This window comes from Chrysemys picta, chromosome 2 (genome assembly GCF_011386835.1).
Source record: "Chrysemys picta bellii isolate R12L10 chromosome 2, ASM1138683v2, whole genome shotgun sequence".
Taxonomy (NCBI): Eukaryota; Metazoa; Chordata; order Testudines; family Emydidae; genus Chrysemys; species Chrysemys picta.
This window is the reverse complement of record NC_088792.1, coordinates 48,894,638-48,912,607: the sequence shown is the minus strand read 5'-3', so window position 1 is coordinate 48,912,607 and position 17,970 is coordinate 48,894,638. Positions and strand designations below refer to the sequence as shown.

Genomic DNA, 17,970 nt, shown 5'->3' with positions numbered 1-17,970 from the left:
CTTCCTGGTGAGGCGCCCCCTCACCTCGTCATCGGGCGGGGATGCGGCCGCGGCCGTTTTTGAGCTCCCCCCACCATATGCGGCGACCGCAGATTCTCCAGTCCAGCTCGGAAGTTTCAGCACCCGCCCTATAAGACGACACCCGGCGTATAAGACGACCCCCGACTTTTGAGAAGATTTTCCTGGGTTAAAAAGTAGTCTTATACGCCAGAAAATACAGTATTTTATTTAACAAATACTGAGATATAAGAAGTGAAACATCTGGGAAATGCATTATATAAAACCAGCAGGATGTGTCTGGTGAGGGCGAGTGGTAACTAGCCTTCATTAATTCCTTCTTCTAACAAGTCTGTACGTTGGAAATACTTTTGTAGAATAAATGATTTAAGAACTATTGAACTTAAAGTGATAGTTAATAAAACAACTTGGCAGACAGGTTTGTACAATGTCTGGTTAAAACTCCCTACCAACACTATTAAGCAATTTAAAAGCTGAATTTATTAAAGAGTTATCATAATGCATGATGCTTGCTGAAGTAATAGCAGACTGTCCTGTGTGTCAGGCACTAACACTGCTTACTAAGGATTACTTTGCAAACTAATTCTCATGGTATGACTGAATGGAAATGCCGAGCACTTACGGTAACAGCGGCTTGCTGCTGTACAAATGTCACAGTGATGTGAACTGATTACAGCAATGTCTGAGTAAAATGAAGAACTAGTATTAGGAGACTTGCTGCTTTGTTTATTAGTAGAGATTACAATGGATCACGGAGTAAACCTGTGTTTGTTTCTTTCAGGTGATATTCTTACTTCACCTCTCTGGTGACTATGATTATCCAACCATGGAATTGTATTAGTTCATAACAAAATTCTGGAGCATGACCATCATCATTTAGGTCTATTTATAATGCTTTTTCTTTTGAGGTGGCAAGGATTTCTTTCTTTAATATTAGATGGCAGGCACAGGATAGATCCCAATAGGAAATGTGCTGGATTTGCCAGCTGGGGAGCAAATACATAACTACACTAGTCTGCTTAGTAGCTATCCTGGAATGGGCCCAGAACAGCCGTGTCTCAGAGTCAGACGGGTGCTCCCAGAAGTAGCAATAGTGCCAAAACCACAAGTTCAGAGGACAAATCAAACCCATACAAATGCATGAGATTTATTTCCATCCTCCACATAAATCCCACTCCTGTGGCATATGTAATACGAATGTATTACAGCACCACTGCCAATAGCAGCGTGTTCTGAAAAGGGCAGGAAGCTTGCAGAAAGATGCTCTGGGGAATGAAGCACTTACACTGCTCCCAGCTCGGGAAATTGCCACATCACGACCTTGTGGTCAACACATCCGAGCTCTCTTTTTCAGCCAGCCCACATCAGGCTTGCCTCTCTGAAGCAGTAGTTCTACAGCATTTCTAACAAAGGGACGGCAGTTTTATATCAGATGTTTTTAAACAACATTTTCCTTCTTCTGTTGCATTGGTTTAACAGAAGAGGTTGTTAGCAATGAGACTGTTGACAGTTTATATCCCGTGCTCTGATGTAATTTTTAGTAAAAGTACTTCAAGAGCTTTATTTCTAGAAACAAAGTAACACGTTATAAAGAAGTAAACTTTTTATAACGTCCATTTTTTCAATTTTCCTATTGCCACTTTACACAGAAATGGTATATTTACTAATATCTTGACAGACCTAACCCTGATTCCACTAACACTTTGTTAGGCATCTTATTACGAGGATTTATATGCAAGCTACTATAGGCAGGAGAATTTAAGATCCATATTTTGTTTATGTAACAATACATACAGCGTTAACGTCATTTGGCATATAGGCTATAACCATCCTCCAAAAGAATACAGGGTACTGGAGCCAGCATCCCACTTAAAGGATTATTGGCACCTCATAGAAAATACTCTACTTACAATTTTGCTCATTTCTATAGTCAGTATTTCTCTTCTCTCTGTTTTTATCATCTTTGCATGAATCTCAGTGGGCTCAGGGTGTATAGTTTGGCATCTCCCTTTTAAAAGTCCATGGCGTCTCTACAGGTAAAATTTACTCATGGTATGTAGGGCCGGTGCAAGGCCTTTTCACCTCTTAATTCCCATCCAAGGGGCTGTATTGAGGGAGCAGGGGGCAGAACTTCATTCCTCCACATGTCTTGGAAAGGTCCTCTGACCTAGCCCCACACAGGTTGCTAGAGAAGACTACTGGGAGGTCAACCAGGGGAAGAGTTGTTGGAGCTGTGTGGAGTGTTGAGTTTCAAAAACAGGAGCCTAAAGGTAGACTCCTGAATCCACTTTTATGGGGGGTCAAATTCTGTGGCTCTTTCATTTTTATTTTGGTTCTGTAATTTGTGTCAGGAGCACCTAGGATAGGCACCCCCTTGCTAATGGGGAAAGGACCTATCATTAAGGTGTCTTTCTCTCTGGAGCTCCTGCCTTAGAGACATATAGAGCTAATGGTGAACTGTAGAAGGATATGGAGTCACCTCCACTCCCTTTATTTGAGCTTCAGACGAGCCTTGTGGGTAGATTGAACCACACAATTACTTTTAAAGCTGTGATCCTAAAAAAGGGATCTTCTTCTATGTTCCTTGACTGTTACACCTGGGCAATGTCACATTGGAGCCAATGAAACTCTGTGCCTGTGGATCCCCACTGCAGGATCAGGCAGGAGGATCAGATCTGTGGCTTGTGTAACTCCAATGGAACTTCATTATTTACATCAACTGGGGGTCTGTTCCAGATTATTTACACTGCAGCAAAATTGTAAAGAGCAAACATCCCACGTAGGGTTTTTAATACTGCATATATTTGATCAAAGTTATTTAAAGCAGAGTCAAAACCTTTCACATTCGCAAACAGTAACTCACCTGTAAAGTCTGCTCACTAGCACCTCATTGGTGAATCCCATTCCTCCCCAGAACTGGAGGCAATTATCACTCAGCTCACGGGCTAGACGACCTGCCTTTAGTTTAGCCATTGAAGCAAATTTGGTCACATCATTGCCTCTTATATAGAGCACTAAAATAAAAGCACACATTCTACAGTAAGTCACTGACTGCAGTATAACCTCACTCCCAACACCCTTCCCATATTTTTCCAATCATGGCAATTGTTTCATATTAAGAGTATATTCCTGAAGCCAAATGTGGAAGCTTACCAACAGCCTGGTACAGCAGAGAGCGAACAAGTTCCACCTCAGTTGCTAATTCTGCCAGGCGAAAGTGCACTGTTTGGTTATGCAGTACTGGCTGGTTGTATATTTTCCGTTGGCGAGTATAGTCAATAGTTTCTTGTATCACATTTTCCATTGGTGCCAGGACTAGAGGAATCGAAGCACAGAACAGCAGCTGTTTTTACTCAAGGGTTTCTCAGGTATGTGGTGTGTGTGAGGTTTGTTAAAAAGGAAGACTTTTTTCTCCTCCCAGGTTGTGTAAAATAGGTACAATGAATAAACCAGTTGTTTAAAAATAAATTATTCTATGGGGCTAATTTACTATTTATAGTTTCAATTCCCTACAGATGTTGGTCATTCCCATATGTCCTGAAGAAAGACTTTAGAATATATGTATGTATAAGCTGGAATACTAACAACATCTTCTTTTCTATCCCTACTGCCAATACCCTTGTCCATGCTTCAATAACCTCCTACCTCAATTACTGTAACCTTCTTCTCTCCATCCACCTCATTCCTTCTAGGCCATCCACATGGCACAGCTGCCAAACTCATCTTCCCTGCCTCATCACCAGTCTTTATGAGTCCCTTCAGGGACTCCACATCCCCTTCTGCATCACTTTGAAGGCTACTCCTTGCTTCTGTCTCATCATTTGTCACTCATCACACCCATATAACCTTCTGTACATGATGGGACAACCTAAAGGAACCAAGAATTCTGAACTATATATAGGAACATAAGAATTACTATACTCAATAAGACCATTAGTCCATAGAGTCCAGTGGCCTCAAAGGATGGTGTAAGAATCCTAGAGTGTTACCCTGGATTTGAGGGGTAGGGGTGTACTCCAGAATGTGATCACGCTAATTGCAATCCTATTATGTGCATTCAGCCACCATGAATTAATAAAATAGAACACCACATAGTATAGGGTTAATTTGAAAGCAGGCTTTTAGAGGCAAGGTCAAAACTAGCTGGCAATTTCTGCTAATCAGAATGGGAGGAGGGGAGAGAAAAAGTCAACAACTGAGACTGAAAGAAAATAAGTGGACGGAAAACCTTGAATCTGGGCGCCTCTGATATAGAAGTTTATTATGATTAAGATTGTTAGGAATGTTTGTTGATAAGTAGTTTATTGAAAGTTAGGAAAAGTTATTATTTAGTAGGGGTCACTATGACCTATGTGTTTTATAGAAGTTAGTTATAAAAGATTAGCTAATACAGTGTACGTGGAGCAATCCTCTGAAGCCATCTTGAGAGACATTTTTCCCAAAACTTTTTCTCCTCAGTGGGTGAGCAACTGGCCATTGTGAATCTGCTGTTAATTATTCAGTACTGTTCCAGATTTTAGGTAAATATTTGGGATGTTCTAAACGTATTGCTTATGTCTGTGTGTGCTTAAAAAAACTGCAGTTATAGACAGAGCACCCTTACTTGCATTAATCTTTTATCAGACGGAATTGCTGTGTTCCCATTGATTTATTCTTGACACTGCCTGGAATGAAATAGTTAAGTTACCATTGCTGTGGGTTCTGAAAACCCTGGGTAACAACAGAAGACATATGTGGAACAATCTGCTCCCCTGTACATAATTTCCCATGCCTAGTCTTTCTACAACTCCTTAAACTAGAAGAAATGAACTAAGCTCTCTTCATTCTACTGATAATCAATGTGAAAGGTCATTTCTCGGGGATACAAAGGGGACATCCCCATCTACTCGCAAGCTGAACAATCTGCCTCAACAGAATGCAGGGCACCTCATGCCTAAAGATTTATCGTTGTTTTCTAACTTGGCCCTGGCTGAATGACTCACAGACCTGAGCCACCATGCCCAAATTAAGAATTTAGGAAGATACCATTCTACGTTCTTAGCACACATTAAACTTTCCCATTGCCTCCAAGTTCAATATAGCAATTAATAAATAAAAGAGATCTGCACTTTACTGTCCAGGTCCCCAATCTTACAGTGTGATCTGCTAGCATCTGTGGGACTCTGTAGGGGTCCATGTTGTCCTGAGGGCAACATGACAGATTTTTAAATTGAATGGAAGTGTTACATTATGAACAGAGAGGTGTGCTTCATTATTTTCTTCAAGAAAGCAAGAAACACAGCTACTTTTATTAATGTCTGATATATTTACTATACTATACACAAGTGGTTCTCAACTTGTGGCCCAATCAGCACACAGCTGTGGCCCATGTGACATCCTCAGGGTCATGCAGGTAGTATTGCATGAGGCCCACAATGGTAAATAGGTTGAGAACCACTGCTATACACCAACCATAAAGAACTCAAAGAAGACCCCACACCACAATTTACCCAGGAATTTAAGGATATCATCAAATCCTTCCCCAAACAACTCAAAGAGAAACTCTACAACCTCATTCCCCCCAAATCCACCCCAGAGAACTTCTATATGCTTCCCAAAATACACAGACCAGGGAACCCAGGCAGACCCATCATATCTGGCCACAGCACTCTGTCTGAAGGAATATCAGGACTCATAGAACCCATCCTCCAACTACTCACCACACAAAGGGCCAGCTTCCTCCACCACACAACTGACTTCCTCCAGAAACTCCACAACGTTAATAACCTCCTCAGAACACCATTCTTGCCATTATGGATATCACCACCCTATAACCAACATCCCTCACAATTATAGCATTGCTGCCTGCCTCAAATATTTACAAGATAATGGACAACCCTCAGATATCCACCCCAAACACACCATCAAACTCATCCATTTCATCCTCACCCATAACAATTTTACATTCAACAACAAACACTTTGTCCAAACCATAGGAACAGCGATGGGTATTAGGATGGCTCCACAATATGCCAACATCTTAATGGGACACCTTGAGGAAGAATGTCTGGACAAATGCAACACAAAACCAATGATACACCTGAGGTACGTTCATGATATTTTCATTTTCTGTACCGATGACATTCATTCCATCATAGATTTCCACAACTTCAATAACCACCACACATCCATCAAATTCTCTCTAGAACCCTCCCACACTCGCATCAACTTCCTGAACACCACAATCAGCTTCAACAATGGAACCCTACAAACAACTATATGCAAGAAATCCACACATAATCACACCTGCCCTCACAGATCTAGTAACCACCCAAACACACCAAGAAATTTATCTACAGCCAGGCACTCAGATACCACAGAATAGACTCTGAGGAGAAAAACTGGGATATACACCTTAACACACTTAAAACTGCCTTCCCCAAACAAGGACACTCCACCAGAGAAGTAGATCACATCATGGAACAGGCCACCCAAGTACCCCGAGAAAGCTGCTTCCATACAGAAATAAAACCCCCTCCAACTGCACACACCTAGTTGTCACTTACCACACCCCAAACTGGAACCTATACAGGGTATCATCAAACAATTACAACATATACACAATGGGGACCGCATTCTGAAAGAAACCTTTCCTGAACCCCCTCTTTTAGCCTTCAAACAACCCCCAACCGCTCCAAGCTCATCATCAGAAGCAAGCTCTCCACAGACTAGGATATACCAACTCAAAGTGGCAGCAGCCCCTTCCAGAACAAGAAATGCAAAGCCTGTAGGCATATCTCCACTGCTCTGATGATCAACATCCCCACAACATACCTTTCAAGATCCATCGGTCCTATGCTTGCCTATCACAACATGTGGTGTACCTCATCCAGTGCACTAAATGCCCCAGTAGCAACTGTGTGGGTGAAACCAGACAATCACTATGCTCTCAAATGAACTCTCACTGAAAAATGATAAAAGACAAAAACACTCTATCACCTAGGGGTGAACACTTTTCACAACGCGATCACTCTGACCTCCCAGTCCTCATTCTCAAAGGAAATCTGCACAACACTTTCAAAAGACAAGCCTAGGAACTTCAATTCATAACGTTGCTAGACACTAAAAAATACCGACTGAATAGAGACACTGGATGACTAATGGGGTGTTAACAGGCCACTTCACCTTGAATGATCTCATGAAATGTGTGTTAACTACTTATGCTAAACAATCTGTAAAAAGCAACAGAGGGTCCTGTGGCACCTTTGAGACTAACAGAAGTACTGGGAGCATAAGCTTTCGTGGGTAAGAACCTCACTTCTTCAGATGCAAGACTTTACTTATGCTAAACAATCTGTTCCACCTTGTATTTAGCTGACACACTCTGAGGCTATGGCTACTCTGGCACTTTACAGCGCTGCAACTTTCTCGCTCAAGGGTGTGAAAAAACAGCCCCCTGAGTGCAGCAAGTTACAGCGCTGTAAAGCGCCAGTGTAAACAGTGCTCTAGCGCTGGGAGCAGCAGTAAGCTAATCCCCTCATGGAGGTGGAGTACCAGCAGCGCTTTGAAGTTTCGAGTCTAGCCACGGCCTGAGTACATTTTCCAGACCTGAAGAAGCGCTCTGTGTGACTCAAAAGCTTGTCTCTCTCACCAACAGAAGTTAGTCCAATAAACAATATTACCTCACTCACCTTGTCTTTGTGACACATTGGCAGAGAAAGAGAGAAAGGAATGTTTAATAATTTGGGACCAAATTTTGATTTGGTAAAATAATATTTTTATAAAACATAAGGTCAATAAAAACATTTCCAGAAAATTATTCTTTTTGTTCTATTTTTAATATAAATTCCAATGGAAACAGATTAAAACAAAATTCTTTGAAGATGTGCTACCTCCTCAGGCATACAAACTATGGATTAGGCTATCAGCTAGACTTTGACCTGGTCTATGCTTTATAGGAGCAATTTTGTGTCCAGAAATAATTGCATCTGCACTGAACTGCAAGGGGACACTTTACAAGATAGACTTCAAACTTCTCGTTTGAACAAGTGATTAGATTATCTAGAAATGTTTACTCCTGTAAAGATGGAGGCTGGTCCTGAAAATCTGCCCCTATTTAGAAAATAAAATATTTTTAAAATATAATTTTACATGTAACTTAGGCCCAGTTCTATATTTGGTTTCCCATGGTTGGATCCCCACTCCCATGCAGATCCAGTGGCAGGATTGGAGCCAGAGGTATGAATATATTTTTAATATAGTTTTTAACCTGGGTGTCCTTTAAAAAAATGAAAAGGAAATACACACTACTCTGTCAACTAATGTTTCTCTAAGTACCACAAAAAGTCTTTATCAGCACATTACAGGCATCACAATACTTTTTTAGGCTGAGCTACAGGATCACGTACTTAAAAAATATCCCCCAAATGAAAAATTGTTTCCAAGGCTGTGCTAATTTGGTTGACTTTGTTTTCAGAGAAATTCTGTCACAGATGTTTTTCAACAACATTAATCTCTTTACAAAAAGCTGCCTGGCTTCATCATGCCTACCAGGAAATTTCTGTGAACATCTGTCACCTTTCTCATAGCAGGTCTCTTTTCCCTATTTCACTGTTATTTCCACAGAAAAAGTGTAATTTAATCCTCCCTCCTTCTTATTTTGATTTCTCAGCCACTTTCTTTTGTTTGTCTTTTATTTCAATGTCCATATTACATTCTAAAGTTGGAGGAACTTTCTATTAAGTTTTATAGAGAAAATTTGCACACCATACCTACAGAATGGGAGACTATATCCTGAAAAGCTGTAACTCTGAAAAGTATTTAGGGGTCTTAGTGGACAAAAAACTCAACATGAGCTCTCCATGCAATGCTGTGGCAAAAGGGGCTAATGTAATACATGGATGTATAAGCGGGAGAAACAAGTAGTAGGGAAGTGATTTTACCTTTGTATATGGCATTGGTGAGACTGATACTGGAATAGTGCATACATTCCTTGGGTCAACATTTTAAAAAGGATGTTGACAAATTGGAGAGGGGGCAGAAAAGAGCCACAAAAATAACTTTAGGGTTGCAAAACAGCTTTACAGTAAGAAACTTAAGGAGGTCTACGGTAACTCCTCACTTAAAGTCATCCCAGTTAACGTCGTTTCGTTGTTATGTTGCTGATCAATTAGAGAACATGCTCATTTAAAATTGCGCAATGCTCCCTTCTAACGTCGTTTGGCAGCCGCCTGCTTTGTCCACTGCTTGCAGGAAGAGCAGCCCATTGGAGCTAGCTGGTGGGGGCTTGGAACCAGGGGGACCGGCAGCCCCCCATCAGCTCCCCGTTCCCCTAAGTTCCCTGTGCGGCAGCTGCCCAGCAAGCCTGCTGGCAGTTCAGCTGTCCCTCCCCCCACTGCCATGTGCTGCTCCTGCCCTCTGCCCCCCTGAGCCTCCTGCTTGCTGTGTGTGTGTGTGTGGGGGGGATGTGAGGAGGGCTAATGTCAGGGTGTCCCCCTCCCCCCTGCTCCTGCACCCCGCTTACCCCATCCATAGAGCAGGACGGGGGGAACACAACAGGGCTCAGGACGGAGGGAGCTTGGGCAGCATCTGCTGTCTCAACTTGCTGATCTACTTAAAAAGGCAATGTACTTAATGTGGGGTGAGTGTACTTAAAGGGGCAATGCGCAGCTCTCTCTCTCTCTCTCTCTCTCTCTCACACACACACATGGTGTGTGTCTCTGTCTGCCATGCTGTCTCCCCTCCCTCCATTCGTGCTGACTTGTAGAGTATGAGGCTACATTAACAACAATGGGTTAACCCTTGAGGGCTTAGCAGTAAAGCATTCCCTGGGAAATATCCCACCCTCTGACTTCACCACCTCAACCAAGCTTCACAGTCATCATCGCTGTGTACCAGTATTAAATTGTTTGTTTAAAACTTATACTGTGTATATATATATATATATATAATATAGTCTTTTGTCTGGTGAAAATCCCCCCCCCACACACACACTATTTACATTAATTCTTATGGGGAAATTGGATTCGCTTAACATCGTTTTGCTTAAAGTTGCATTTTTCAGGAACATAACTACAACGTTAAGCGAGGAGTTACTGTATCTGTTCAGTTTATCAAAGACCAAACTGAGAAATGATTTGATCACAGTGAATAAGTACCTTCATAAGGAGAAAATACCTGGCACCAAAGGGCTTTTCAGTATAGTGAAGTAAGGCATAACAAGAACCAATGCCAATGCCCGGAACCTGAAGCCAGACAATCTAATCAGAAATAAGGCACACATTTTTAACAATGAGGGTGATTAACCGCTGGAACAAATTACCAAGGGAAGTGGTGGATTTCCCATGTCTTCAAATAAGACTGGCTGCCTTTCAGGAAGTTATGCTTCAGCCAAAACCACAACTTACTGTGCTCATTACTGGAATAACTGGATGAAATGCAATGGCGTGTGATACACAGGAGGTCAGACTGGACAATCTTGTGGTCCCTTCTGACCTTAAACGCTATGGCTCTGCAATGTAATTCAAAGTTTCCCTTCCCTTCTGCTTTGATGTGGCAGGAAAGTGGTTAAAATTTGAGTGGCATTTCCAGTGGGACAGCTGTTGGAATGTTCACTCATCCCTGTGGAGAGAGGGGAAAGCCAGCTCTTCAGTTACTGTGGTAATTATGAGAACAAGTCATAAGAGAGAGAGATCTGCAAATTAAAATTTAAATATTAATTGACAAGATTTTGATGGGGACAAAGCTGCCTTTTCCTTGCATACAATCCCCAAGGGATAGATGGTAACTGCTGTGTAATGACATACTAATTAATTAAGAAAAAAAGCTTCTGTATGGCTTTGATGGGACTGGTAGAAGAGCAGGATGATACAAATATCTGCAGGAAGACTCTTGGCACAGCCAGACTCTTTTGCCTTTTGGGGGGCGGCGGCAGGGGTGGTGGTGGTGGACACTTTCTTTTAAACTTCAGAAGCAAGCCTTTGTCTGTGTTATGGACAGAATTCTGCAGTTGATCCCAGTGGTTAAGGGATAGCTTGTGACTGACTTTGTGGCTATGCAAAACTGAGAAGATAGAGAAAGGAGTTACTCCCAGCCCACGGTATAGACACAGTCAAGATTCTTGCATTCTTTGGGTGAAATTCACCTCTGTGCAGAAGGCCAGCAGAAAGCTGAATAGGAAAAATCCAGCTTTTTCCCTCTAGCCTTGGGCTGGAGGAGGCATACTCAGTCGCTCTGATAGGATGGTGCATGCGCAGTCTGGTCAGCACTAAGAACTAGGAGAGGCTGGGGCATGCTCAGAGAGGGTGGAATCTTTAGAGATACACCTCTACCCCGATATAATGCTGTCCTCGGGAGCCAAAAAATCTTACCGTGTTATAGGTGAAACCGCGTTATATCGAACTTGCTTTGATCCGCCGGAGCGCGCAGTCCCCCTAAACCCCCCCCAGAGTGCTGCTTTACCGTGTTATATCCGAATTCGTGTTATATTGGGTCGTGTTATATCGGGGTAGGTGTTAAGCTCTAGCAAATCACTACTGAGCACATGCAAACTGTGATTTCTCAGAGACTTATTACTTGGCCAAATTTAGGCAGATTTCCATGGGGCTGGCAAAAAGGCATATCCTTCACCCACTTCCAAATTTCAAGTCCCTGCTCCAAAGCGTGAGGATGCTAGAGCTGTTCAAAGAAAAGGTCACCAGATTTTTTTTTAAGATGAGCCAAGCAGCCTATTTTTTCCTAACATGCTCAGAAATGGCAGAACCATTTTGGACAACATTTTCCAGAAGAATTGAGTCTGAATACAGATGCCCAGCATGTAAAATTTCAGCCTGAACAGTTAAAGTTGGACAAAGTTATAAGCAACTGAAAACAGTGTCATATAATGGGATACATTGGGCAATCTTAATAATAGACAGAGCTACCAGTCCTGTCTAAAATACCTTTACATAACTTTGAAATTTTAGTAAAGATAATCTTATTAGAGTGGGCCAAATAATACTATAAACTAAGTAAATATTGTAAAAGAGTGAATGGTTCAGGAGGCTGGTGAAGGGACGCAGGTTTGACTCTGTCCTGCATTAGTAATGACTGAAATTGATACCATTTGATTACTATTTGGTAGTCCAAGTTAAGTTAATTATTAATAATACTCAGCACTTGCGTGGTACTTTATGCACTAATAAAATACTAATAAACGCTGGCTATCACAATCAGTTCTCAGTCAATAAGTGTCTGCATCACAAGACCACCTCCACAAAACTTAAAGGAGGCACCATAAAAACAACAGTCAGACAAACAAAAAAAGCCCTCCATTTGCTTCTGCTTAAGTTCTGCAAAATTCCCATGGACTCCAATGAGAGCAGGAGCAAGCTCTAAAAGGGTCTAGAGACCAGGGCCTCCCAGAGGATTCAGGAGGCCTGGGGCAAAGCGGGGGAGCGGACATACTCACCGGGCGGCGCTCCGAGTCTGCGGCGGTGGCGGGTCCTTCAGTCGCTCCGCGTCTTCGGCAGCACTGAAGGACCCACTGCTGAAATGCCGCCGAAGACCCAGAGCAACTGAAGGGCCCCCCGCCGCCGAAATTCGCCGCCGAAGACCCGGACTGCCGCCGGGTAAATAAAAAGGCGCCTCTAGCCAGGAAAGGGATTGCCCCACTTGCCCCCCCTCTGGGCGGCCCTGCTAGAGACTAAGCCACACTCTCACTCCCACAGAAGAGGCCTGCCAGTTCAGGGTTGAGACACAGAGGCAGAGGCAGAGCAGCATGGGGAAATTTGTCCTGCCACTGCTTATGCTGTACTGGTATCAAGGTGAAATAGAGGATTTGAGATGGAGAGCTATTAAAGAAGAGCACCTTTACACTAAATTTTCTGAAGAAAAAACAGAAAATTATAACTTCTCCATTACAGGCAGTTTCAGAAGGCAGCCTTCTGGTAAATCCATGTTTGCTATTTTCCATGTGTATTATGATAATCTTTGTATTCCACTGGCAGTCCACACACAATGCTGCCGCATTTTCATTTTTCCTCATGCTGTCGTCAGAAGGCTCCAACAAAAACAAACAAACAAACAAACAAATAAAAATAACTCCAAACCAAACCCCAACCAAATAACCAAAAAACAAACAACAAAAACCCTGCAGTGCCTCACTAGTAGTATCCAAAGGTTACGTTCTTTCCATTTCATTTTTATTCCAGCTATACAAAGAAAAAGTTCTCTATGTCTAGACTATGACCAATCACCATCAGGAAAGTAAATTTTGTTAGTAATTTTGTAAGAGTGAGTCCTATCTCTTGCCAGGAGTACCGTTGGTGACTTACTGCTGGCTACTGCCCATAAACGCTCTTCTTGGAACTGCAACATCTGGTATGTAAAGCCCATTCCTTCTTCCCCAATGAGGTATTTGCTGGGAACTCTGACATCTTCAAAAAAGATCTGTGCTGTGTCTGATGACCTCATACCCATCTTGTCTATCTTTTTAGCAACGTGAACACCTAAAAATAAAGATGGATTAGGGTATATAATTATACATATTAATTTAACAAAAAAAAAGAGTTCTGTACTAATGTTTGCAAATTTGAAAATTTCTATGCTTAGGCTACAATAAAATACTAAATTTAGGAAAACATGGAAGTGTCTTAAACTTAACCACAGCATTTCTACCCTGTACGAACACCACTATTTTAAAATGGGAAATCAGAATTCTCATAATCCTAAAGACCTTACTTCTCATAATCCTAAAAAATTAATGATTTGCTAGTAGAAATGGCCTTTATTTTAATGGACCTCTAGAAATCTAGCAGTATCAGGTTAGCTTTTATGTTATTTTATACTGTACACAATGCAGAAATTAGTGTAACTTTTTGAATGACAGCACTATAGTAAAGGCAGTAATAGATATTTAAGAATATAAACATTTTATCTGTGTATTTTGTAACCTATGAGTTATCTTTTAATTATATGAGCATTTCCCAATTCATAGGTATCTGCAAATTAGTCTCACATAATGTACAGGTTGTCATATCAACTCATTTTCAGCATTAGTGAAATTAGGTCCAAGACTTTCCTTTCCCTCTCTCAGTGTACTATGTTGCAATGATAGCATTTTTCTGGAAAGAGGGTACTTGTCTGGTCAAAACTGTCTCTCTCTTTCCAGTGACATTCAAAAGTCACAGTACATACATATGGAATACAATAGAGGCTTTCAGCAACTAACACAAGCTATTCTCTCATTTTCTTCTGCCAGCTAGCAGTGACTATTTTGCAGCTGGCCAGTTAGATTTAAATCACTTGAAATTAATCCCCAAACAGTGTCAAAGGCATAGAGGAATTTTTTTTCTTTTCACATGAGAAAAAAGAACATTTCTGCCTCTGGTAGTCTTGAGTGGCATGTAAATGTATATGGCTCATTACTTAACCCTCCTGAGAGCATCGCTCTTGACTCTTTATTAACTGCTCTTTTATGAAAAGAGTTTAAGCATTAGATGTCAGGGAAAATGCAGTTTGGTCCACATTAAAACCCTTATTCTCACTGTTGAGCCGCCATAAAAGCAATCTCACTGAAGTCCCACACCTCATCAAGGTGTGAAATTTATTCTTGCACAGATGGACCAATGCACCACTTCAGAGGTGCATATGCATTAGGTGGTGAATTTCACCTAACATATATAAGATTTGCACAATCTAATTTCAAATAGCATCTTCTCTACAACTATGGTATCTTGCCAGGCTGTATCATTCACTCACTCCAACAAGGAGATCCAAAACTAAACAATATGAAAACTCCTCCTTTTTTTGGCATATAGAGAGTGGATGAGCTTTACTCCAGGAGGTGGGCCCAAATCCATAATTTTATTTAGCGTTGCCTAATAATCCATCTCCATAGCAGACGTGATGTCAGATTGGTTGAAATAAATGTTGTGCTCCTCCAACCACAGAGTTAGCAGTGGCTTGTGTAACATTAAATGACAAACACTATGTTAATGCAATAGTAAAATTGCATGGTTAAGCAACCAAAGCTTTAGAAATGATAAAATTAAAATTGAAAGCATTACCTTAATGTTCCCACCTTATGTATTAATGCACAATCTTTATTTACATGATTACACACTATGATTCAAAGAATAGCATTTCTCATATGTATTCTTTATATAACAAACACATATATTACCATCTTGTATTTTGTTATTGTATTATTATATATGTAACATCTTGTATTATGTATTACTGTGTGTATAGCTAATGAGGCCACAAAAGTATTTTTATTAAAATTGCACAATATAATATTTGAACATATCACAGATAAAATATTGTATACTGTTATATAGTAATAGTGAAAATGTGCTCACATATAGGGGCGTATATTTAAATTACAACATAAACACTTTCAGTCATGTTTCTTCAGTTATGATTCAAAAATACTTCTTACTTTAAATAATTTACTTAGTAAAACTAAGTACTTAGCCCCAAGAAATATACATATGTTTTAAATGTTCTTATGGAGAAAAAGCATTTGTAACTTGTGCATCTATTAATATACTGATAACTTTCTAATTAGTAGTATATAAGTATAAATTCTGTGCTGTAATTCTCACTCACTCACTAAAGAAAGAGTTTAACAGTGTTTTTGAAAGATGAAAGGCGAACATAGAAGTTTACAGTTTCTATGTCCCAAAGCTCCATGTATTCTATAAATATAAAATAATAAACAATATATTGTGTGGAGTGGATGTAGCTGAACACCATTTTGGGGGGATGGGTGGGGTGGGGTGGGGTGGGAGTGGGGGAGGACGAGAATCTAGGACAGCATTTGTGAACCCTCTCCAAGATTAAAACACTGGATATTATGATATTATTGTTCAGAGTTTTGCTTCAATCTATTTTTAATGATGTTTTGCAAGGTATTAATTTTGTCCTTGGCAATTACTTAACTTATCTGTTTCCACAGTAGCTTATAAACTACTCTAACAGAAGCCTATTGATAGACTTTTTAAAACAATATTTCTGGCCAGAAGAACCCTTTATGTTACAGTAGCTTTGGCATCAGAGGCTGAAGTCTGCAAAATATTTAATTTCCTCCCTTTGTCCCTTTCTGTTCATTCATTCATTCTGTACCTATCATTTAATATTTCAGAGTGACATAGAATCATAGGACTGGAAGGGACCTCGAGAGGTCATCTATTCCAGTCCCCTGCACTCATGGCAGGACTAAGTATTATCTAGACCATCCTTGACAGGTGTTTGTCTAACCTGCTCATAAAAATCTCCAGTGATGGAGATTCCACAACCTTCCTAGGCAATTTATTCCAGTGTTTAACCACTTTGACAGTTAGAAGTTTTTTCTAATGTCCAACCTAAACCTCCTTTGCTGCAATTTTAGCCTAGTCTTGTCCTAGTCTCAGAGGCTAAGGAGAACAATTTTTCTCCCTCCTCCTTGTAACAACCTTTTATGTACTTGAAAACTGTTATCATATTCCCTCTACGCCAGTGGTGGGCAACTTGCAGCCCATCAGGGTAATCCACTGGCGGGCGTCAGACTGTTTGTTTACATTTGTACGGACATCCGCAGCTCCCATTAGCCGGGAACAGCGAACCGTGGCCACTGGGAGCTGTGAATGTAAACAAATGTAAACAAATGGTCTGGCAGCCCGCCAGCAGATTACCCTGACGGGCCACATTCAGCCCACAGGCCGCAGGTTGCCCACAACAGCTCTAAGTCTTCTCTTCTCCAGACTAAACAAACCCAATTTTTCAATCTTCCCTCATATGTCACGTTTTCTAGACCTTTAAACATTTTTGTTGCTCTTCACCAGACCTTCTCCAATTGGTCCAGTTCTTTCCTGAAATATGGTGCCCAGAACTGGACACAATACTCCAGCTGAGGCCTAATCAGCGCAGAATAGAGCGGAAGAATTACTTCTCGTGTCTTGCCCACAATACTCCTGTTATTACATCCCAGAATGATATTTGCTTTTTTTTTTTTTTTTTGCAATAGTGTTACACTGTTCACTCATATTTAGCTTGTGATCCATTATGGCCCCCAGATCCCTTTTCGCAGTACTCCATCCTAGGGAATATTTGCTTGGTTACTTTATTTGACAAAGTAACACTGATTTGAGGACAGGTTACGTTCTCTCCATAAGATTTTATATCATATGCTGTAAAACACAATAAAAAGAAAACTGTAAGAAAAACAAATCAGTGCTTTTACCAGGTAGGTTCATTGGTAGACATATAAGAGATTTATTTTGGTGGGGGGGTCCTTCACTGGAATTTGCCAGCAGGCACATCCAGTCAGCTTGACATCCTGAAGTAATCCACATTTTGCCACCATTTATGACATAGTCATCGCCTTTTCTTACTGCTGTTGTTTTGATACCTATTTAAAAACAAATGTGAAATCAGAGGTTCATTTCACATGGGAGGGATCAGGTGATTGAAGTGTGATTGGTAGCGTTAGTCCCTCAGTCACATCAGCAGTCAGACAGCTAGCATTCACTCATGCTCAACAACTGTTGAGAGTCATGGAAGCAAATGCTAAAGATACCATAATTGTTCATGTGTCTTCATTTAAGTTATATTTCAGATTAAAAAATACTAAGTACCACAATAGGATTGTGCACATAACCTTTACGTTTGAATGACCACTCTGCTCTACTGCATTTTAGGTAATCTAAAGGAAAAAGATGAATGAAATGAAACCAATGAGAAATGTGGGGAACCAGATCATCTAGGCCAGTGGTTCTCAACCAGGGTTGCATGTGCCCCTGGGGGTACACAGAGATCTTCCAGGGGGTACATCAACTCATTTAGATATTTCCCTAGTTTTACAACAGGCTACAGAAAAAGCACTAGTGAAGTCAGTACAAACTAAAATTTCATACAATGACTTGTTTATACTGCTCTCTCTATATACACTAAAATGTAAGTACAATATTTATATTCCAATTGATTTCTAATTATTAGAGCTGTCAAGCAATT

The 17,970-nt window shown here is 40.8% G+C and overlaps 1 protein-coding gene across 3 annotated transcripts in view; it reads right to left on the bottom strand.

Annotated features, from left to right (window-relative positions):
* The window catches only part of LOC101941250 (probable acyl-CoA dehydrogenase 6), a 159,208-nt gene that overhangs the window by 4,481 nt on the left and 136,757 nt on the right, over window positions 1-17,970 (bottom strand). The window contains exons 5-8 of one of the 3 annotated variants that reach the window (XM_005308553.4): window positions 17,201-17,368; window positions 13,311-13,484; window positions 3,172-3,333; window positions 2,882-3,032 (exon numbers count right to left, since the gene is read on the bottom strand). In XM_005308553.4, coding sequence (XP_005308610.1) covers window positions 2,882-3,032; window positions 3,172-3,333; window positions 13,311-13,484; window positions 17,201-17,368 — 655 coding nt within the window. The remainder of the gene's footprint in view (window positions 1-2,881; window positions 3,033-3,171; window positions 3,334-13,310; window positions 13,485-17,200; window positions 17,369-17,970) is intronic. The other 2 variants (XM_065583110.1, XM_065583111.1) reach the window with 2 other exon arrangements.